General features: G+C 39.1%; 1 protein-coding gene across 1 annotated transcript; it reads right to left on the bottom strand.

Moving 5' to 3' along the window:
* Positions 1-2,156: 2,156 nt before the first annotated feature.
* Positions 2,157-22,402, bottom strand: LOC308516730 (guanylate-binding protein 6-like; the record flags this gene model as incomplete). The annotated part of the gene is given in 10 exon segments (XM_081087801.1): positions 2,157-2,267; positions 3,320-3,452; positions 3,454-3,530; positions 5,226-5,506; positions 6,774-7,019; positions 8,702-8,898; positions 9,117-9,226; positions 16,126-16,253; positions 19,602-19,797; positions 22,370-22,402. Coding segments are annotated over 9 exon segments (1,473 nt in total). The 5' UTR covers positions 19,792-19,797; positions 22,370-22,402.
* Positions 22,403-24,186: the final 1,784 nt, after the last annotated feature.

Raw genomic sequence — 24,186 nt, 5'->3', positions numbered from 1 at the left:
AAGGTGGTGCATTGCCATTGGTCCGGGGGCCGGCTATTGCCCCACGATTGCCCTGCAGAGGGAGAACCAGGCCACTGGTCCACAAGGCAATTGATTATTGAGGAGGGTGGGGGTGCCTTCACAATCACCTAAAAAAGGGAGGCCCAGGCTACCAGGCCAGCAGCACTGCAGGGGTGGGAGGGGCCACCCTCTGCAAAGCCATGGATCACAAAGCCCCATGATCGATCACCCAGCAGAGGAAGGCCCAGGCCAGCCAAGTGATCACACCCCACACCTGTTGCCCATAGAAGGAGGTGACCAGTGGCAGGGTAGGGGAAGCAGTGCCCCACAAATGGCAAACAGTGAAGTGGTGAGGGCAGGGCCAGCTGGCAGCAGCTGGGGGAAGGGAAGCCCTGATAGGCCCTGATCTCCAGCAAGGCCTAGGGACCCTACCCAAGGGGTCCTGGATTGCAAGAGGGTGCAGGCCAGGCTGAGGGACACCCCTTCCCCCTCCCATGCACAAATTTTGTGCACCGGGCCTCTAGTTCTGTTTATAAACGGGCTTGGTTTTTTGTTTTTAGTGCACATATGACACCATATGGTATTCAACTTTCTCTGTTCTGATTTATTTCACTTAGCATATGCTCTCAAAGTCCATCCATGCTGTTGCAAATGGCAAAGTTTCATTTTTTGTTATGGCTGAGTATTATATACTGTACATATATATATACACTGAGTGGCCAGATTATTATGCGTTTAGAGATCATAATAATCTGGCCACTCAGTGTATATGTCACATTTTCTTTATCCATTCAGTTGTCAGTGAACCCTTAGAGTGTTTTTATATACTGGTTATTATAAATAATGCTACAATGAATATAGGACTACATATATCTTTCTGAGTTAGTGTTTTCTTTCTTTCTTTCTTTCTTTTTTTTTTTTGGCTAAATACCCAGAAGTGGAATTGCTGAATCATATGGTAGTTTTCTTTTTATTTTTAATGGTAATAATCTCCATAATGTTTTTCATGATGGCGACATCAATTTCAGTCTCATCATCAGTGCAGGAGAGTTCCCTTTCACACTAAGATTATAAAAATTTCATCTATTTTTTTTCCCAGATGCTTTCTTTTATATATGCACTTTACATTTAAGACTATGATTCATCTCAAATTTAGTTTGCGTATGATGTGAGTTGAAGGTCAATATTATTTTTCTCCCCTCAAAATATTGTTCCTACACAAAAGCAGAAAGGCTGAGAGAACAATAGAGTCTAGTTTAAGTTTTGCAGGATTATTGTTATGGTTCTCAGAGAAATATAAATAAATTGCTTTCAAGTTTGAGTTCAAACTCCCCTTTCTACGACTGTAGAGTTTACTTTCTGAATTGTGGGAAGAATGAGACTAAGAGAATAGAAGACAGAGAGGCGGGTGGCCTGTGGATGGACAGTAATTACCCAGAAGAATTTTGTAGTCAGGGAGGGTGAAGCATCCACATATAAACCCATTTCGCACAGAGGCAAGGACTTCTTCTACCAGTATCCCAGAGTCCCATCTGTGCCCACAGACCATGTAGCCACCACCCAACCAAGAACTGTACTCTGTCTGCACCTTGCAGTCAATTGTCCCAGGTCTCCCTGATTTGCAGGCAGCCCATGAGCCATAGACTACTTGGCAGGAATGATGATCAATGTGTCCCATGGCTTTGTTCACTTCCATCAGCTTTGCCTTAAATTCACAACACTCCAACCCTATCCCCAAACCAAAGAAAACCCTTGAGCAATAGCAAGGGGCTTAGGATGTCTAGAAGGGTGAAGTATGTGAGGGAAAGCAAGTATACCCTGAACAGAACCCACCTGCTATCTCCTCATTGTAAAATGCATCTCATTATATAATTTAATGCGTCTCTAGACTCAGTAATCATGCTTTCAAATAAAGATTTCATGTAAGGATCATACTAATCATTATTACTATATTCAGCAGGAATTGAATCACTCTGTAGGGAAACATTGTATTTGCAGTTTATTTCGTCTTTGCAGTTTTTTTGGTTCAACAAAATTACAAACATCATGATTCTAATTTTAGTTTAGTGGCAACTGAGTGACATTCAGAAGTTGCTCAATCAAGTAGTTTCCTGTGGAGGGAGGGAGCTGGTTAGGAAGTGATGTTCCTAGCATTTTTAGAGAATGGTACATTTGTTTCCTTCTATTTTCCTCTCCATATATTTTACTTCAAATTGAATTTCCTGGATATCTTCCTTGTATTTCTTCTGGAGAGACTGTAATTTTATCTGAGAGAAAAAATGAAGACTGAATTCACACAATGTAAAACATTTCCCACATTTGCCAAATTATTTCCCTTTTCAATACCTATGTTAATCCTTCATGAGTTTTTGAAACTTATTTGTGAACTAAGTGCACTTCTCAATTTCTAATATTTCACTCTCTCCAGAGATTAAAATGATAATCAATTTAAATGATCAACCTAAAAAATACTTGGTTTAGGAAGTGTGTGCTCAATATAGATCAACCATCACCATCATTCCATCATTATCATCATCACTAGTAGTTTATACTTACATGATAATCATTATCCTACCAATCCACTTGACTATTTATATTTCCTTTTTAGGTAAAATAATAAGCTTGTTGAGAACTTTTTTCTTTCTTTCTTTCTTTCTTTCTTTCTTTCTTTCTTTCTTTCTTTCTTTCTTCCTTCCTTCCTTCCTTCCTTCCTTCCTTCCTTCCTTCCTTCCTTTCTCTCTCTCTCTCTCTCTCTCTCTCTCTCTCTCTCTCTCTCTCTCTCTCTTTCTTTCTTTCTTTCTTTCTTTCTTTCTTTCTTTCTTTCTTTCTTTCCACAGAGGGAGAGGGACAGAGAGTTAGAAACATCAATGAGAGAGAAACATCCATCAGCTGCTTCCTGCACACTCCCAACTGGGGATGTGCCAGCAACCAAGTACATGCCCTTGACCGGAATCAAACCTGGGACCCTTCAGTCCACAGGCTGACACTTTATCCACTGAGCCAAACCGGTATGGGCGAGAACATTGTTTCTTTAATTATGTATCCCTTATACAGCATGATAAACTATTGCATTGTTTCTTAAATGAAAAACATGTTCTCTTTCATCTACCTTCCTGATAATAAATCCTATAATTAGGGGGAAAATTCTGGCTTATTTAAGAGTATTTAACTAATTGTAGATGTAAAAGGTAAAAATGTACAGATATCGCTATGCTTTGCTATGTCTTCACCAATGGTCCTATTGTCTTAGATTTTCAAAAGAACCCACAAAAACTTTCTGACCCTATTGGTTAGTCTTCCCCCTCATTTTATTCCTCACCTTCACTCCTTTCCTGGGCACCAATTCATAGGACTGTTCAACCTTGTTCATTTCCTCTGAGTAGAGAATGTACCCTCCAGGTACAGAGAAAGTTCCTTTCAAAATGCCTTCCATCAGTGGTTCTGAAAGCTGTAAGCTGAGCCTGGCAATATTTGAGAGATTCCTCTTCATTCTTCAGCAAGAGATTTTCCTTCTTTTTCTGTATGATGCCCTGCCACAGAAATGTGGAGAAATACAAAGGAAAGAGGCTGTTAGAAGGGAAGAGCCAAGTGTGATCCTCTTGGAAGAAGCAGTTTGATGGCATCCAGTTAGACTGATTAATGGAACCATAGACCATTCTTAAGAAGCTCATTTTAGTCACAGTTTAGACCAATTCGTTGTGTGATCTGTGGAAAGTTCCTCAATTCTCTTGGGTTCAGGCTCAACATTTGTGAAATGATGGTGTTGGTAGACATGAAGTCCAGGGTTCCTTTATTTTTTCAATTGAGATATTACATTATATTGGCTTCAGGTGTACAATGTAATGGTTTGATATTTGTATCCATGGAAAAATGGTCACCACAATGTCTAATTATTGTCGTCACCTTACATAGACATAAACATTGTTTTTTCTTTGATGGGAACTTTTAAATTCCACTCTGTTAGCAAATATCAAATATGCAATCAAGTAATATCAGGGTTCCTTTATCAGTCATAAAATTAATAGTGGTCCATCCATCAGCAATAAGCAATGGAAAGTACAATATGACTGGAAGTAGACTTTCCTCTGCAAACTTGGATTGCTATGAATAAACATATGTACACAGTAAACCAAGTGTCCACTAATGATGTAAGTGTTCAGTGAACAGAGTTTTGAAGTCCTAATGAATTATTTTAATGAGGGCTAGATTGTACAGAAATATAGGGAAAGAAATCTTTTGCTATACTTGAAAAATTATAATTTTATTGATTTTCTTCTGTATTGAAGTGAGAGTTTTGTAACTCATAGGATGGTCAATGACAGGCTCAAAAACAAGGTGAAGGTGTTTTTATTAGGCAGAATTATGTTGTCCTCAAGAATTCTCTCTCCTGGCATTCACACATGACAGTCTCTAGGCCTGTGCATATGCTAAATATTGATCATCGGATTAGATTTTTTATATGGCACTGGCTAACTTTAAGAAATGGAGATTACTCAAGTGGGCATATCTAAACACATGAGCCTTTTGCCCTAACCGGTTTTGCTCAGTGGATAGAGCATCGGCCTGTGTACTGAAAGGTCCCAGGTTCGATTCCAGTCAAGGACATGCACCTTGGTTGCGGGCACATCCCCAGTAGGAGGTGTGCAGAAGCCAGCTGATCAATGTTGCTCTCTCATCCATGTTTCTAACTCTCTATCCCTCTCTCTTCTTCTCTGTAAAAAATCAATAAAATATATTTTTTTAAAAATAAATTATAAAAACACATGATCCTTTAAAAGCAGTTTTCTCTAGTTGGTAGCGGAGAGTCAGTCATATATATTAGAAACAAGACCAGGATACAATTCACCATTGCTGTCTTGAAGATGGGGAGGAGTCCCCATGACCCTCCTAATGATATTTTATTAGTTTCAGGTATACAACATCTGAATCTTGTTTTCAGCTCTTGTTTTCATCTTGTGTTAGGAACTCACCTGAAGAATTTTGACATAATAACTTGAGTATTTCTGTAAACTGTTAATAAGCACATGTTAGTTTGCTTTTCCATAATGGAAATAAAGAACCAATCATTCAGAAAAATGATGAATAGTAGTCTATAGAGCCCAGACACTCACATGAATCCAAAATTTTAAAATGAGAAACATATGAACTATGTGTAGAAAAGAGGACTTATAGGCATCAATCTACAAGAACAGGAATTAGGAAGGATATATGCTAAGACCTATTACCTCAAGCTTCTTTTGGAACACCTGGTTGTCATCCTTGAAGGAGTTCACCATGAAGATTGCTATGGCTTCCTTCTCACAGCCTGCATGCAGATCAAGCAGTTCCTGCAGAGTGTCTGTGGGGAAGCTCACTCTCTGGGCCATCTGCTGGCTGTAGTGGTCAGCTGCCTTCTGCATGGCTGCTGAATTCTCACGCTCAGCAAGAGTTATCACTGCATTTTCCAAACAAGGCACTGCTCCACTCTTGATGGTATCCACATAGGCCTTTGCCAAGGTCCCGAGCCCTGAATTACACATGATATTTGAGGAATGGCAGGAAGTTCTTACTCACTGTTTCACAAGCTTTAGAGATCGGTATTCTAAAAATAACAATTTTATTGAAATGAAGCTTTCTGTTTTCTCTCTTTTCCTTTCCTTCCCATTTTCCTCCTTGTCCTCATTCTTGTCTCCTCATCCTTTATATACTATACTAGAGGGGGGAGCCTCAGCCTGGCATGTGCTCTCTCACAGTTAGGGACCTCTCGCTCCTTACTGCCCACCTGCTTGCTGCTCCTTACTGCTTGACTCCTTGCTCCTTAGTGCTGCCGTGGAGGCAGGAGAGCCTCCCGCCACCTCTGCTGTGCTCACCAGCCATGAGTCTGGCTTCTGGCTAAGCAGTACTCCCCCCGTGGGAGCTCACTGACCACTAGGGGGCAGCTTCTGCTTTGAGGTTCTGCTTCCTGGTGGTCAGTGTGCATCATAGTGACAGGTCCTTCTGCAGTTTGGTCGATTTGCATATTAGTCTTTTCTTATATAGGATAAATCCACTTCCTTGTAATGACATCATTGTATCTCCTATACACTCTCTCTTTTATGGTTCTCAAATTCATCTCATAATAATTTAAACTTAATGATTTCAACTAATATATTCAAGAGTTTCCTGGAACCATTTACCAATAGAAATACATTTTAAAACAGTTTATTTTACAGATAGGCAAAGTAGATAATTTTGTAAGCAAAATTTCCAATGAAAACTTGGACCCATATAAAAAATCATCAAACATTTCAGGATGGTGACTAAAATATTAAATCAAGCATGGGTATATCTCAGCCCAGGACACTGTAGGTATGCTCTAATGGTTTATATTTATGAATCTAGCCCTATACACAAGACTATAGTTAAATCTTCTTCTCAAGCTCTAATAAACTTTCAGTGGCTTATGTTCTACTGCATATTTTTTCTAAATGGTGTAAATTCAAAAAAATATCTTTTGTATCCTTGCCAAGATACACTCATCTCATCGGTCTTGTCATCATCATGCAGATTCCTGTCCTTAACAGCAGCTTGTGCTTATGTCATTCGTGTATTAGTTTCATGAAATACATTAAGCTTCAATAATCCCTCAGATAGGGAAACTTTAATGAAAAACATGTATATCTATGTGTGGCCTGAATCTCTGCTTTTCCATATCCCATAGAGCAGGAAACAGAACTACTGACAAACCCTGAGCACAGTCACAGCTTCATCACATGAAGAAAAATGCAGGACATGCTGTAACAAAGGAGACTCACGATTGCCAGTGACAATGATTCCTTCTCTGAGAGTCTTGGTTTTTGCAGCTGTGAAGATGTAGTTACAGAAATTTTTAGATTGAACCTGGAAACTGCACTCTAGTTGGTTTTCTGACACCCCCTCCATATGTTGTAACAAGTTTTTGTCATTTGTAGGACGTTCAAAAACAAAGCACTTTCGCTTGGGAAAGAACTTCTTGATATACTCTCTAGGCATGCTGGAATTCTGGATTTGGGGAGTCTTGCCTGTAGGAAAAAAAAGACACATAAAAATAAAAAAAGAGCAGAGGCTGGTGAGACAGTCTTCAGGAAAGGACATACATTTCTAGGGGTCTTTGGATCATTGTTTCTCTGGTGCTTTCATATATCCTTCTATTAAATCATGAAAATGAACACAATGCTAATCTCCTCCAAACAGATTTATTTTTATTTTTTGTGCAAAGCCAGTAATAAAAGAAATACTTCTAAGGAAGAAGAGGAGGCATGGAGGCATTCATCCCATCTGAAGAAACTTAGGATTGTTTCCTTTAGACTTTCCATGGTGTTCAAAGTTTTGACTATTCTTTAGATATTTTTGAATGATAGATTAATCCCCCAAATTGTCAGAAATACTTTTGACATTATAGTCCTCATGTCAGAAATGTAATGTGAGTTCTAAAGTCAGAGTCATATATTTCCTAGTAGATATATAGCAATTTATGATATTGCCAGGACAAACAATACTCAGAACAGTAAAGAACAACTTCTAAAAATCAAAGTAACAAATACAGACAATATAAATATATAAGCTTAATATAATGTCACCTAAGACCTCACCTGTTCTCTATATCAGATTATATTGGACATGACAATGTCACACTGAGTAATTCTGGGCATGTATCAGTTGTTCAAGAAATGATTCTTGAATAAATAAATAAAATATTAAATAAGCAAAAATTGACATGCATCCAAGTACCCATTTTTCTCTCTGCTAAATCTATTTTGTGTAATAAATTTATTCTGTTCACATGATAATAGCCTATAGGATGAAGAGAGTGATGTTATAAGAGAGGGATAATGAATGATTTGACAGTCTTACTAGAAGAATATGTTAATTTTGGGGGCCATTAAAATAGACATGAAATATATTTTAAAAATGAGTCATTTGATATCTGTTTGACCCCTGTCTTCCATAGTGATGGCATTTTTCTCAAAATAGAAGCAGAGGAGCTCTAAATTTAATTAGAACACAAGTATTTGAGCCCTAGGACATCTTTTTTTTTTTTTTTTTGACTTTTTACAGAGAGGAAGGGAGAGGAATAGAATGTAAGAAACATCGATGAGAGAGAAATATCAATCAGCTGCCTCTTGCATGCCCCCTTGTGGGGATGGAGCCCGCAACCAAGGTACATGCCCTCAATCAGAATTGAACCCGAGACCTTTCAGTCCAAGGCCCGACACAAAAATCCACTGAGCCAAACCGGTCAGGGCACCCTAGGACATCTTATCACTGGTTGCTATCCTCAAATTTTCATGGTGTCAATTTTCCTAAAATCTTTGATACAATGTTGGCTATTTCATTTCCTCAGCCAGTTTAAATTCTAGTCACTTGACTTTTTTCAGTATTACTAACAATTGAAACCATACCCAACCTGTCATGTTCATATCACCATTAGCATAGGCCTCAAAACAATAAAAAATAAAAACGGACCTTAAGCATTGTATCATAGGGTATCATATCCTACATTGGGTTTCACTATTGGCAGAGTTGATCACCTTGGAGGCATTTACATGTTGCCATGTATATTTACACCCCAGCGAGTCATCTCTGGAGGTCAGAGATTGCCGTATACAACTTTATATTATAGGACTCTGGTCAGAAATATAATGTGAGTTCTAAACTAAGAGTCAAATGTGATACCTCCACCACCCAGACCATTATCTGATACCTGGAACCAACTTCAAGGCATACTCCAAGTACTCATCTTCCGTGATGGTGCGTTCATCTAACTTCAGCTCCGTCGAGAAATCTCGTACAACCCAAACAAAGTCTGGAAAGAAACTCACAAACTCGGCTGAGTCACCTGCTTCACCAGAGCTGGGGGAGGATTTGGCCCTGATTAGCTTTGTTAGTTCAGTCACATAGCTGAGACTTTAGCTAAGGAATGAGAAATGTTTCCTGCCAAAATTTCCAGATCTTACCCAAAAATAATTTTTATGAACAGTCCCATTCACCCAGTGTCCCGTTCTCCTCAACCATGATTATTGACATGAGGAAAAAAGAATGAAAACAATAACAAAATAGTCTCAGTTACATTCCCATAGACTCCATGTCACATGGTAGTTCATTTCCTGGAAGGATACTGCAGCTGCTCCAGGGCCTGGTGGTTGATGTGGTTCATGCTGTTGTAGACAAACATGCTGCTCAGAAGCACGGCCAGGGCAAAGATCCATGAGTCATTTTTTGAGTCCCCCTAGAAAATGCACAGAAGTGGACTTAGGTGTCTACAGTTCATTCTCCTGTTCAGTTGTTAATGCACTATGCCAGCTCTACTAAAACTGAACAGTAGGACAAATAACATAAACTGTGAAGATAGTGGTAAATTCAAACCTCATTTTGGATATTCACATTGACGCCTCTCATGGCCCATGTTTCTTGGCAATTAAGAGAAGTGAATGACATTGTAAATGTGTATAAAACATTTAAAAGAGTCTCAAGAACATAGAAGTATGCAATGAGAAGTGGGTAAGATTTATTTGCAACTTTCTCTTGACCATGAACTTATTAGTGACACAAATGCAAGTCAATTAAATTCACCAGCTTCCCATTGTGCATCTAAAAAATGCCAGACACTGCATTTAGTTTTGGGGATATAAAGTTTCATAGGGAAATCTCTATTCAGAGACGATTTCCTGGAGGCACAAATATACATGGTAACATGTAAATGCATCCAAGGTGATCAGCTCTGTCAGGAATGCAAGCCAATGTTACAACATAAAAGGCAAAAGGGATACAACAAGAGGATGTAACCCTGATAAACATATATACACACAATGCAGGAGCACCCAAATATATATTTAAAAAAAACCCTGGAAGATATCAAGGAAGAGATCAACAACAACACAATCATAGCAGGGGACTTTAATACCCCACTGACATCACTAGATAAATTCTCTAGACAAAAAATCAGCAAAGAAACAGCAATCCTAAATGACTCGCTAGATCAGATGGATTTAATTGACATCTTCAGAACATTTCACCCCAAAGCCACAGAATATACATTCTTCTCAAGTGCACATGGTACATTTTCAAAGATAGACCACATATTGGGTCACAGGCAAAGTCTCTCCAAATTCAAGAAGATTGAAATCATATCAAGCATTTTCTCAGACCACAATGACATAATATTAGAAATAAACTACAATAAAAACAATGAAAAAATTCAAACACTTGAAAGCTGAAAGGTGATCAGCTTTACCAGGAGTACAAGCCAATGCTATAACATAAAAGGTAAATGTGATACAACAGTGATTGGGCTACCAAAGAGATCAAAGAAGAAATAAAAATCATTCTGGAAACAAATGACAATGAAAACACAACAATTCAAAATCTATGGGACACAATGAGAACAGTCCTGAGAGGGAAGTTTATAGCTCTACAGACCTATTTTAAAAAAAAAAAATCAAGAAAAAATGGTAGTAGTTCACACCTAACTCTGCAACTTTAAGAATTAGAAAGAGAGCAACAAGAAAAGCTCAGAATGAGCAGATGCAAGGAGATCATAAAGATCAGAGCAGAAATAAATGACATAGAGACCAAAATAACAATACAAAAGATCAATGAAACCAAGAGCTGGTGCTTTGAAAGGATAAACAAGATTGTTAAACCTCTAGCCAGACTCACCAAGAAGCAAAGAGAGAGAACCCAAATAAAAATAATCAGAAATGAAAGAGGTGAAATAAAAACAGACCCCACAGAAGTAAAAAGGATTGTTAAAAAATACTATGAACAAATCTATTCCAAAAAACTAGACAACCTGGAGGAAATGGACATATTCCTAGAAAAATACAAACTTCCAAAACTCAATCAGGAAGAATCTAAATATCTCAATAGGCTGATAACTATGGAAGAAATTGAAGCAGTCATCAAAAAGCTTCCAGCAAACAAAAGCCCATGGCCAGACAGCTTCACAGGGGAGTATTACCAAACAATTAAGAAAGAACTAAAACCTATATTCCTCAGACTATTCCAAAAAATTCACTTCCAAGCTCATTCTATGAAGCCAGCATTACCCTGATACCAAAACCAGATAAAGACAACACAATGAAAGAGAATTACAGGACAATATCCTTCATGAACATAGATGCCAAAATCCCCAACAAAATTTATCAAATTGGATCCAGCATTACATCAGAAATTGCACCATGACCAAGTAGGATTTACCCCAGGGATGCAAGGATGGTACAATATCCACAAATAAATAAGTGTGATACACCACATAAACAAATTGAGAGACAAAAAATGACATAATCATATCAATTGATGCAGAAAAAGCATTTGACAAAATCCAACACCCTTTATTGATAAAAAAAAAACCCTTAGAAAAATGGGAATAAAGGTTTCATTCCTCAACATAATAAAAGCCTTGTATGACAAACCTACAGCCAACATAATACTCAATGGACTAAAACTAAAACCATGCCACTTAAGAACAGGAACGAGACAGGGATGCCCACTTTCACCATTCCTGTTGGACACAGTTCTGGAAGTCTGAGCCATAGCAAGTAGACAAGAAGAAGAAAAAAAAGGCATCCAAATTGGAAAAGAAGACATAAAACTGTCATTATTCACAGATGACATAATGCTGTACATAGAAAACCCTAAAGACTCCATCAAAAAATTATTAGGCTTAATGAATGAATTTGGCAATGTAGCAGGATACAAAATTAACACCCAGAAATCTGTGGCATTTATATACACCAATAGTGAATATACAGAAATTGAGACTAAAAAAACAATCCCATTTACCACGCACCAAAAAAATTAAGATATCTAGGAATAAACTTAACTCAGGAGGTAAAAGACCTGTACTCGGAAAACTACAGGACACTGAAAAAAGAAACAGAGGAAGACATAAACAGATGGAAGAACATACCGTGTTCATGGATTGGTAGATTCAACATAATTAAAATGTCCATACTACCCAAAGCAATCTATACATTCAATGCACTCCCCATTAAAATACCAAGAGTTTTTCACAGACCTAGAATGAACTCTCCAAAAATTCATCTGGAATAAAAAAAGACTCTGAATAGCTGCAACAATCCTGAGAACAAACAACAAAGTAGGTGGGATCTCAATACCAGATATCAAGCTGTATTACAAAGCCACTATTCTCAAAACTGCCTGATACTGGCACAAGAACAGGCATATAGATCAATGGAATAGATCAGAGAACCCAGAAATCTACCCAAACCACTATGCTCAATTAATATTTGACAAAGGAAGCAAGAGCATACAATGAAGTCAAGACAGACTCTTCAATAAATGGTGTTGGGAAAATTGGACAGATAGATACAAAAAAATGAAACTAGACCATCAACTTATACCATACACAAAAATAAACTCATAATGGATAAAGGACTTAAACATAAGACAGGAAACCATAAAAATAGTAGAGGAATACACAGGCAGCAAAATCTCAGACATTTGCCTAAGCAATTTCTTCACTGATACAGCTCCTAGGGCAATGGAAACTAAAGAGAAAATAAACAAATGGGACTACATCAAAATAAAAAGCTTTTTCACAGCAAAAGAAACCATCAACAAAACAAGAAAGCCCACTGCATGGGGGAAAATATTTGCCAATGTTATCACCAATAAAAGTTTAATCTCCAACATTTACAGGGAACTCATACAAATTAACAAAAGGAAGTTAAACAATCCAATCATAAAATAGGCAATGGACCTAAATAGATCGTTTTCGAAAGAAGACATAAGGAAGGCCAAGAGACATATGAAAACATGCTCAAAGTCACTAATCATCCAAGAGATGCAAATCAAAATGACAATGAGGTACCATCTCACACCTGTCAGAATGGCTATCATCAACAAATCAGCAAAGGACAAGTACTGGTGAGGATGCGCAGAAAAAGGAACACTTGTGCACTGCTGGTGGGAATGCAGACTGGTGCAGCCACTGTGGAAAGCAGTATCGAGTTTCCTTAAAAAACTAAAAATGGAACTCCCATTTGACCCAGTGATCCCACTTCTAGGAATATATCCCAAGACACTAGAACCACCAATCAGAAAGGATATATGCACTCCTATGTTTATAGCAGCACAATTTACCATAGCTAAGATTTGGAAACAGCCTAAGTGCCTATCAGCAGATGAGTGGATTAAAAACCTGTGATACATCTACACAATGGAATACTATGTTGTGGTAAAAAAGAAGGAATTCTTACCATTTGCAACAACATGGATGGAACTGGAGAACATTATGCTAAATGAAATAAGCCAGTCAGAGAAAGATAAATATCACATGATCTCACTCATTAGTGGAATATAATGAACAACATAAACTGATGAACAAAAACAGATCCAGAGACAGAGAAGCATCAATCAGACAGTCAAACCTCAGAGGGAAAGTAGGGGAGGGTGGAGGTAAGGGACAGAGATCAACCAAAGGACTTGTATGCATGCATATAAGCCTAACCAAGGAGGGTGAGGGCATGACTGCGGGAGTGGGTGGAGTAAAGGGGGGATAGGGATACATATATAGTACCTTAATCAATAAAAAAGTACATGAGATTAAAGAAACTCATGTTTTAAAGATATTTTATAATAATAATAAAAAAACTTATAAATTATATCTATAAAGGTTTTCACAAAGAAATTATTTTTCCCCAAAGCTGTATTTCTGGCATCACATTTAGGATTTAAAATGTATCTTCAAATGTGATCAACTGTCATTCTGAAGAAAAAAAAGTGTTATGTATCTAATTTAACAGTCCAGGTTTAAAAAAAAAAAAAAAAAAAAAAGAGCAAATGGGAATACAAAACCCAGAAAAATTACTTTGTGATTTCAGGGCAAGAAGGGATTATGTCTGAATGAGGTACAATCCTATTAGTTGAAAATAGTAGGGCTTTGCTTTAAAGAGTGGACAGGCCGAAACCGGTTTGGCTCAGTGGATAGAGCGTCGGCTTGCGGACTGAGGGGTCCCAGGTTCAATTCCGGTTAGGGGCATGTACCTGGGTTGCGGGCACATCCCTGGTGGGGGATGTGCAGGAGGCAGCTGATCGATGTCTCTCTCATCGATGTTTCTAGCTCTCTATCTCTCTCCCTTCCTCTCTGTAAAAAATCAATAAAATATAAAAAAAAAAAAGAGTGGACAGAATGTGGGATTCTGGAGTAAAAAAGACCATGCTGGTGGAAGGATCTACAGAAGCCAATCAGAATTGTCAGAGAGTGTGTTAATACAAAGGTACTAAATGTTATTTATTTGATTGAAGTAGTGGTTATGTGTGTGGTAGGAATAAATGATGAGGCTGAACATAACACACTCAGGGTAAATCATGAGTGACTATGCAATAGAACTGGGTACTGGTAAAAACACTAGAGTTGTAAGGACAGCAAGTACTTCTGCTATCAGTTGACAGTTATGTTTTGGCTCCTTTACAAATGTAATTAGCTAAAAAGAAGATGGTTTATGTAAACTATAAGCTGTTAGCAATTAGTAGACCATCTTGGGCTTATACTGAGGTGATAATTGAGTACTTTCAACCTGAATTATGCTAAGTGAAATAAACAAGTCAGAGAAAGAAAAGTATAGTATGATTTTACTCATATGTGAAATCTAATGAACGTAATGAACCAACAAGCAACATAGAAGCAGACTCATAGATAGAGAGCAGGCTGACAACTCTCTATCTATGGGGGGTGAAGTTGGAGGCATTGAGAAAAAAGAAAGATTTCATGTACAGGGCAACAGTGTGGTGATTGCTAGGGAGGAGTGGGAGAAGTTGGGGGAGAAAATAGGAGGGATAAATGGTGATGGATAGAGACTTGACTTTGGGTGGTAAATACAATATAGTGTACAGATAATGTCCTGTAGAATTGTGCACCTGAAACCTATATAAATTTGTTAACCAGTGTCAACCCAATAAATTCAATGAAAAATTAATATTAAAATTCAGAATATGTAAATTCTTGCCCCTACTCCTTTTTGGGTAATGGAAGCCAAAGATCCACCACTCCTACTTTCACTTCAGACTTTGGCTAATACAAATAAGGACACAAGATTGACTGCAACTAATACAGTAAAAACAAAATACCTGAAATTATCGCATTTATAATGCTTTTGGTGGGTTTAGCTCATGAATTTATAGAAGTCAGGGAGGGATTCATCTCTAAAACCCAGAAACTTGGACTAAAACCTTTATCAACATGTATGGTGTAGCTGCAGTGTTTTTGGAGATTATTTAATACTAGAAGCCATGTGCATGACATTCGTGCACTCAGGGTGTCCCTCAGCCTGGCCTGAGCCCTCTTGCAGTCTGGGAGCCCTCGTGGATGTCTGACTGATGGCTTAGGCCCATCCTGTGGGCTTAAGCCAGTAGTCGGACATCCTTTGCGCTGTCGAGGGGGTGGGAGAGGCTCCTGCCACCTCTGCTGTGCTCACCAGCCATGAGCCCAGCTCAGGGCTTCTGGCTGAGCGGGGCTCCCACTGTGGGAGGGTACTAACCACCAGGGGGAAGCTCCTGAATTGAGCATCTGCCCCCTGGTGGTCAGTAGGCATCATAGCGACTGGTGGTGCTGCAGTTTGGTTGATTTGCATATTAGCCTTTTATTATATAAGATAGGATGTTATTTTAATAAAACCCTATTTTTATGTTTCCTACCTTCAAGACCATCAACCCCAGGCACCTTAACTACTGGAGTGCCTTCTTCCCATAATTATAGCTCCCTCCAGGATATTTTTCTTATCCTGAAGACTACTTAAATATGCCAATCCTTGTATACCTGGTACCCTGTACTGATAACACTGCTTATTCCATATCTCCCAACTAGGCTCTGGGCCTTTTCCTCAATCATGCATATTTGTACTAATTAACACAAAACCTTAGAATTTAGATGCTCACTAAGTATTTGTTATCTTGTAACTTTCAACCAAGTGTAAAAATAAGAAGATATATATCTAATAAGGAAAGTATTGAGTTTCCAAGAAAGTAAATTCAAGGAAACAAAATTTAAGCTCATTATTCTTAATTGGATTTGTAGTTTATAGAGATAGATCATAGAAGTTGAATTAAGGTGGCAAATTAAAAAGTAAGTGGATCATCAAGATCAAAGAAAACTCTTTGCCTTACCTTTTCCACATCGCCCAGGCCCTCAGTGTCCAGAAGGACCAGAGTGTGGTTGGGCTTGGAGGGGTGAGGTACACACCACATCCAGATGCCCTTGGTTTCAGACCGCACTGTGGAGCCCAGGGGAAAACCTGCAAAGTTAGAGAAAGCGTATAGAGTAACAGCAGATAGTCCAGGCTGCCCATAGGTTACATTGGTTAAAGTAATCAGAATGTGAGTGCCAGGCTGGGAGGAAGGTTGTTTCAGTTTCAGAAAGGACAGCCTATCCAACCTTTATCCATGTTAAAGACCTTCTCAGGAAACACTCTGTGTTTCCTATTCACTCCATACTATGGCTCAGGCTATGTCACATTTCAGAATTACTGTAACCCCTATTGATCTTTATAGTCTTTTTTTTTTTTTTTTTTACACTGAAGAGCTCCCTTATCCTTCAGATTCTGGTGGAGTTCTACCAGTGGGAGGTGCCAGCATGAGACTAGTGAACCACCCTGTCCCAGTGCTTCTGATAGTGGGTCACAACCCTTTCATTTCACTCCACCCAAAAGTAATGATCTTTGTCACATTCTGTTTTCCCTTTCTGCTTGGCTGTTCAGGCTATAGGAGTGACTACAATTCCCTGGCCATTACTATTGCCACCCTCTGGGTGCTTCCTCATCTCCTATTAGTTTTCTGTGACCTGCTTATGACCTTATATGTATCCCTCTAATGAACAAACACTCATAAGTTAGCCTTTGAGAGGTTCTTGTGTGTCCTGCCAGGATGTGGACTGATAATCAGCTTTGTTAGATTTTTTCCTTCCCTTTTCTTCCTGTATTTTTCTCATTTCTTCTCTCTTTGCAATGAAATGATGAGGGTTTTTTGTTTTTGTTTATTTGTTTGTTTGTTTGTTTTTCCCCTGCCTGAGGTGGGATTATAATGGAAGTGAAGGCAAAAAAATACCTGTGAAATGTGGTTGCTCCTATTTTAAAAGTCTTAAAACTACAGGTGGGGAGCATGCGAGGGTTATATCCAAGAACCTGTGTGATATATCTTGTCCAACCGTTTAACATTTTTAACACCCACCATAGGTCAATGTTTCCTTCAATGGGGACTAGAAATGGAAATGATGGAATCTTTAGGGGAGGTTAGTTCAGCTTGGCTCCAGCCACTCAATTTTGAGGCTTGGGACTTTCTCAGCAATCCACTGAGGTCTCTACAGAGAGGGTATAAAGCCGGAAATGGTCTGCATTCTTCTACATCTTGATAGGATTTGATTGTTTGCTAATTAATACAGAATAATCTGAACTCCCAGTGCCCCCAGGGAGAAAAGGTAAGTGTAATTGGAGATCATCATTCTCAGTTATAAGTTAAAAACCCTCAAAGAAAGTTAACAACAAGGAGACATTGTAGTGACCTGGTATTCCTCCTGGACCTTGACTGGGCACGAATCTTTTTTTGTCTTTTTCTGTTGGGTGGTAGAATCACAATTCAGGTTTTGTTGTTTATTAGATTATTTTTTGTTAGTTTTAGTTGTACAGCATAGTGGTTAGGCAATCACATACTTCGCAAAGTGTTCCTGCTGATATTTCAAAGACCCAGCTGGCACAGTACATAGTTATTACAATATTATTGACCATACTTAAGTGCGTTAAAATATTTTGAGGCTTGGGGGCTTTCTCAGCAATGAAACATAACCTCATTACCACCTGATGTTATCTTGAGTAAAATTTAACTGATATCTCTCCCGTAGGGTTCTCAAAAAAGAGCTTTTAATTAATTTAAGACAGGCAAGGAATCGTGTTCTCCCCTGATAAGTGGTCTAGAATTTCTCTACAGGAAAGATGAAGAAAAAAATGTTTTGTTGGAAACAAATGGGAAAGATTGTGAAGCAAAAATGAGAAATGGAGCAAGGGAGGAAAGGAAGAGAATGAGAGAGACAGAAAGAGACACAGTGAGAGGACAATGAAAGATGTTGCTATTAATCATTGCAGTTCAGTGTACTGAGGTTTAACCTAATGATGCTGAGCTGATGAGACACAGAGGAAGATATTTAAAATAGAAATGTGTATGGTCTTCACAGAGAGAAATGAGTTACAGGACATGGGCAGATTGCTCTAAAAATCAGTAAGAACAAAAAAAGGCAACCCAAGGGGAAAGAAAAATTACCTCAGGAAATAGAAAATGAAGAGAAAATTAATATGTGAAAGGATGCTCAAACTTATTTGTAATGAAGCAATATATGCACCTATTCAGTCATCACATCATCAAATTTTAAGTCTTTTACCAAGTTTCATGAGGATGTGGAGAATTCTCAATTACTGCTAATAAACATATGCATTGCATATAAAGTTTGAAAAGCTTTTTGAGAGTATCTAGAAAGGCTGACAACATGACCCAGCAATTTTACTTCTGGGTCTGTCACACAAGGTAGTTTGCGTACATGTGCACCAGGATATACGAACAAGAAGATTCATGTCAGCATCATTCATAAAAGTAAAAAGCTAGAAACAAAACCATTGTTCATCAACAACAAATGGATAAATAAGTGATGATATCTTCTCACAATAGCATACTATAAAATAAATAAATTACAGATACATATGACAAACTTGGTAAAATGTAAACTTTTTGTTGAGCAAAAGAAGCAAGACTCCAAAGAATACCTGAATGGATTTGCCTTTATATAATATTTAAGCTATTCTTAAATGCATACACAGCTTGTAAAACCACTTTTAAAAGGCAGAGTGAAAGCATGCAGCATGAAAATCGAAACATTGGTGAGCTCTAGTGAGGTGTCACAGGGTATACCTAGGGCTTTTGGGTGCCGGTGATGTTTTGTTTATTGATATGGACAGTGATTACATAGATGATCACTTCATATTTTTTAACTTTTTATATGTGTATGTTTTGTGCTCTCTTCTGTGTTATAGTTCACATATTGAAAGGACTAGATAAAGAAAAAGGGGTATAATTTAGGAAAGTTTTACTCAGAAATAAAGCAAAAAAATGGACGGTAGTCCCATTGAGCTATGGGATATGTAGAATACTAGCATAGTTTTGGCTGTTGTTCATCCCATCCCTTTTTAAAAACAGGACATGTTGAATAATATTTGTGTTCTAGTTAAAAGGCCCTGAAGTTTAGGACAAAAGTGATGAGAGAAAAGAAGGAAATAATTGCTGGAGCTGAGCTCCACAACAGAAAGAGTGGACGGGTTCAAGAACAATGGGTAATCGCTTCTCGGCCTTTTGGCTAAGATCAAGTGTAGTATCAAGAACAATTGGGTAGATCTTTGGATAGAGTGGGGAACCCCTTGTTACTGGCTCAAAGAGTGAGGTTTTGTGGAGCAATGGGGTTTAAGATATCTATTTGGTGGTGACAGTTAAAACTTTTTTTCAATGGAAGCAGTGGTGTTCCTTTTAAGATGACTCTGAAGGAGGTATGATCAGTCTGTGTTACCACTGTCTCCAAGCAAATGGCCCCACCCCAGAACAACACTCACCATGGTTCTGTCCTGCCAGGCGGTTCATCAGGTAGGATTTTCCCGTCCGATACACACCTGCGATGGCCACCACCACCACAGGCTGAGACATCTTGTCTAGAATCTCCAGTGCTGTTGGATTTACTGTCAGCTGATTATTCTGATTTTCCACCAGACAGATGGGGTCCATCATGGTGTATCCAGAGGCCATGGTGAGCTGTAACCCAGAGGAACAAGTCAGCACAACACAAGATCCAGAAGTCATACCTAATGGTTACACAAGTCACATGCTTGTCAGCTTTTTGTGTGTAGAACAGACTCCCACATTTTGTATGTTTCTATAAGTATTTAGCCTAGTGTGTCAAGGCCTGGCATAGATTCCTTATATATATTATCATATTGATCTCTAAATAAACCTTAATATAATCTTGCCCATGTGATGCATAAAAGAAATAGAATGAGCAAAACAAAACACTAATGATGGAGCTCTGGAAACATTAACATATTGGGGGGTAAGTAGAGGCAGAATGGGATATGCAGGAGATGAGGAGTGACCAGAGAAGATACGTGGAGTTCCAGAGTCCAGAGTGATTTGGTTTCTGTTAACTGCATATGTTTTCTGAGCACCTACCATGTGCCAGGCACTCTTGTAAGTGCTCAGTATCAAGTAGTGAACAAAATGGATACCAATTCCTGCCTCATGGAGCTCTATTCTAGTGGGAAGAGATAGACAATACAGAAAACAAATAAGCAGCATGCATAGTATATGTATATTAGATGATGGAAAGTGCTCAGGAGAAAACAAGCAGAAACTGAGATAGGGAGCATGGGGGCTGAATTTATATAGAGGATGGTCAGGAAAGGCCTCTCAGAAAAAGAGAAATAAATGTGCTCTGTGACCTTGAGGAGGACAAATATAGTGAATCCTGGGAGCGGTAGCAGTTGGAGGAGGGAAAACTTTGAGAGGAAGAAGAAGACAAAGAATGAGGCTCCCTCTCAAAACACCACACTTCAGACCTTTATAGGACCCAGGGACAGTTATGAATGCAGTTCATTTATTTAAACTAGAGTAAAAGAATATGTTTTGTTTGTTGTCTGACAGGGAAGAGAGGCTGTAGCCAGGGCATTTTAGGGTGGGCCATTGCTGCCAGAGTCCCACACTTGCGAGAGGACCTACTTTACTTTTTCCATCACAGTGGGTGTTTCATGCAATTAAGGGACAGGAAGCAAAGTGCTTTAACTGTACCTTCACTTTCTCAAAGACAATCCTAATAACATTCATGTGCTCCCATGCTCTCCTAGCTCTGTGCATTGGAAAGAGTAATTTCTGTGCCTCAGTTTGTTCTTCCATAATATGACAATACTAAAAATAACCATCTCACTCATACAACTTAACAAAAGGAAGATAAACAATCCAATCAAAATAGGCAAAGGACCTAAACAGACACTTTTCGAAAGAGGACATACAGAAGGCCATGAGACATATGAAAACATGCTCAAAGTCAGTAATTCATCTGAGAGATGCAAACCTAAACAACAATGTGGTTCCATCTCACACCTGTCAGAATGGCTATCATCAACAAACGACAAGGGCTGACAAAGAAGAGGGCATTGAGGTTAAGTTCTAAACGAAGGTGAACAGTGACATCTCTTTATCTAGTTGTGAGCGCATGGAGGACACATCCCATGAGTAGGACTCCGGCAGGACAGGAGCAGCAGTAACAGCTGGGAGGGAGGACACTGAGGGGGGATTGAGTCCTGTGGGAGAACCAGAGCAGTCCTGGGATGTCGGAGCACAGATTCTGGAGTGGCAACCAGGCTTCAAATCACGTTCCTGTCAATGAGACCTTGGAAAAAGAACTTACCTCTATGAGCCTCCATTTTTGTATCTGTGTGATAGATAAAGCAAGAATTCCTGCCTAACAGACTTTTCCAGGATTAATGTAGTGTTTAACAATGAGCAAGTTAGGCAATGTGTTGAAATGTGCTAATATGTTCAGTAAGCTGCAAATTGCCAAGATATAAAAATGTATCTAAATAATATGAATTTGTTTAACAGTCTTCCTCTGTACCATTCCTCTGCTTTTCAATAGGTGATTGGGAGCAGTTATGTGGTAAATCATGAGCCTTTTATTGCCTTGTTATAAGCAGGAGGAATTGCAGAGTTTATTTCTTGGACTGAATATTTAATATCTTTGAATAGGAATAGTTGTGTTTATCAAAAAAATTACTTTTAAATGCCAGTGTACTGAGATACCCAAACCCAGAAGCTATTAACTCCAAATAAAGAAGTAGAATGAAATAGTTCTATTAGATGGAGTTGGATGATTCAAGGTTTCGAAAGTTTCCTGTTCAGGAGAGATCTGAAAGGATGGTTGAAAATATCCCAACCCTGTCTTCTAAGCAATCATCACAGGTTATTCTGATTCAGTTCTTAGGTATCAGTAGCTTTGGCTCTGTGAGGGGGTCAGGATTTGGTCCCAGGAGGACTTTAGCCCCTTTCTGCAGTTGAGGCTGGATGCGCTCCCCCTCCCGTGTAGGGACCTCCCTGCAGGCCTAGGTGGGTGCCAGGGGAGCGAGCATCCAGGACACACTGTGCGCACCTGCCTTCTCCTGCCTGGCAGCCGCTCAGATCCAAATGGAGTCGCTGAGCTGCCCACAGCAAAACCCCCGCGGGCCCCACACCACCTGGCCCTGTGCCATCTGCCTTTCCCCTGCCAGTGCCCCGCCTTGGCTTCCGCATTTGTTGCTGTTAAACAAGTAGCTGGAAGACAAATTACCGAACTCACCGGGCGTGGTTGCTGCCTGCAGCTACACACCAGTTCTCTGCCCTCCGGACACTGACTGCTCTCTTTAGAAGCCGAACATCAAGCGAGATATTATAGCCACAAGGCTTGTGGTGAGGATGTGGGGAAGCAAAATCGAAAGGACACCTTTTCTTTTTATTCTTTTTTTTTTTTTTTTTAGTTTGTTTTGTTTTAACATTTAAATTCTTTATTGTTTCAAGTTTCACAGATGTCTCTCTTTCCCCCTATTGACCTCTCCCTGGAAAGGACACATCTCTTTCTGGTAATTCCACTGTTAGGTTTTCATGCCACCCCCACTCCCACCCACAAGGCAAAAAACTGGTCCTGGTGGGAGGAAAGTGTGGGTTGTTCTACAGGGGGTTGGGATTCCCAGCTGATCCCTCCTCCTCACTTCCCTGTGCTCCTTCCCCTGACCCCACAGTGAACGCAGAGCCCCAGGTCCAATGTGAACCAGTAACTGCAGGCTGGCTGAGGTCTACAGCCTGCCTCTCAGGGACACTTTTTTCTTTTCCCTTTCCTTTTCCTTTTTGCTCTTTTCTTTTCCATCACCATTTATCACCTCTATGGCCTCTTCCACCTCCACCCATCCCTCTCCACACCCCCAGTCATCACACTCTTGTCCATGTCCATAAGTTCTCTTTCATCCTTTTTCTGTTTTGCTCAATCCCTCCAGCACCCGCCCCCCCTACCCCCCCACCCCTTCACGCCCCCCTCCCCCCCACCCACCCCGCACCCGCTTTCAGAGAGGAAAGTGGTTTGGTTATTTTTATTTCATTTTTTAACTTGTTCAATTCTTTTCTCTTTGCTTTTTCAAAAATTGTTTTGCCTTCAACAGTGATTTTATTCGTTATCAATATAAATTCTAGCAGGTATGTATGTGTGTTTGTGTAAAATGCCTAATTTTATAGTCCAGACATATTTACAATTATTTTGTTGCATAAACTTGCAGGGTTTTTTTTTCTTTGCTTCTACTAGGGTATCCAGATTTGGTGGGGGTGGGGACTATTAAATAGAATTTGATGGTCTCCTTCAAAACAAATAATTGAAAAATATGAAGTAAAAAATGAATATTTAAAATGAGCCAAAACACATAACCAATATTTTTAAAGAGCTGACAAATACTGCCAACATTTTCTCTCATCAGTTTGTTTCCTTCTTCTGTTAAGCTATTCCATCATATTTGAATTTAAGTGTGTGCCAGAATGCTGGCCTATATATTTTAGTTATATATCAGGGAAATTTTTATTCACTTCTAAAAACTGCAATCCATTGTATTGAACTATGTGTGGGAGAAAAGGGGTGACATGCTAACCTGACTAGCTCAGGGAAGGCCTTGCATGACTGCCTTGCAAACTCAGAGACCTAAAGTAACCACAAAGGATGATCTGAAATTAAAACTTTTTAAACTAAAAGCCGTTTATGGCGGGTAGTCATCTTCTTGGCTGGTATCTTCCCAGACAAAGGTCAATATTTACCTTATTTGAGCCTGTATATTGTCTTTTTTCCCTTCTGTTTTCTGATATCTCTTTGTTCCCATTTTCTGTATTTTTACTTATTGTCTAAAGTTTTACATATGTCTCCTTTTTCCTCAATTGATCCCCCACCCCAGTCATTCCCACCCTGGGCAAGCCTCCACCGCCCTACTGTCTGTGTCCATTGGTTATGCTAATTTGCATGCATACAGGTCCTTTGGTTGCTCTCTAACCCCCTCCCTCCCTTGCCATTTGTCTCTGGATCTATTCTTCTTCATCAAATTATGTTGATCATTATATCCCCCATATGAGTGAGATCATGTGATA

This window comes from Myotis nattereri (genome assembly GCF_964212035.1).
Source record: "Myotis nattereri genome assembly, chromosome: 3".
NCBI lineage: Eukaryota > Metazoa > Chordata > Mammalia > Chiroptera > Vespertilionidae > Myotis > Myotis nattereri.
This window is presented reverse-complemented; position numbering and strand designations above follow the sequence as displayed.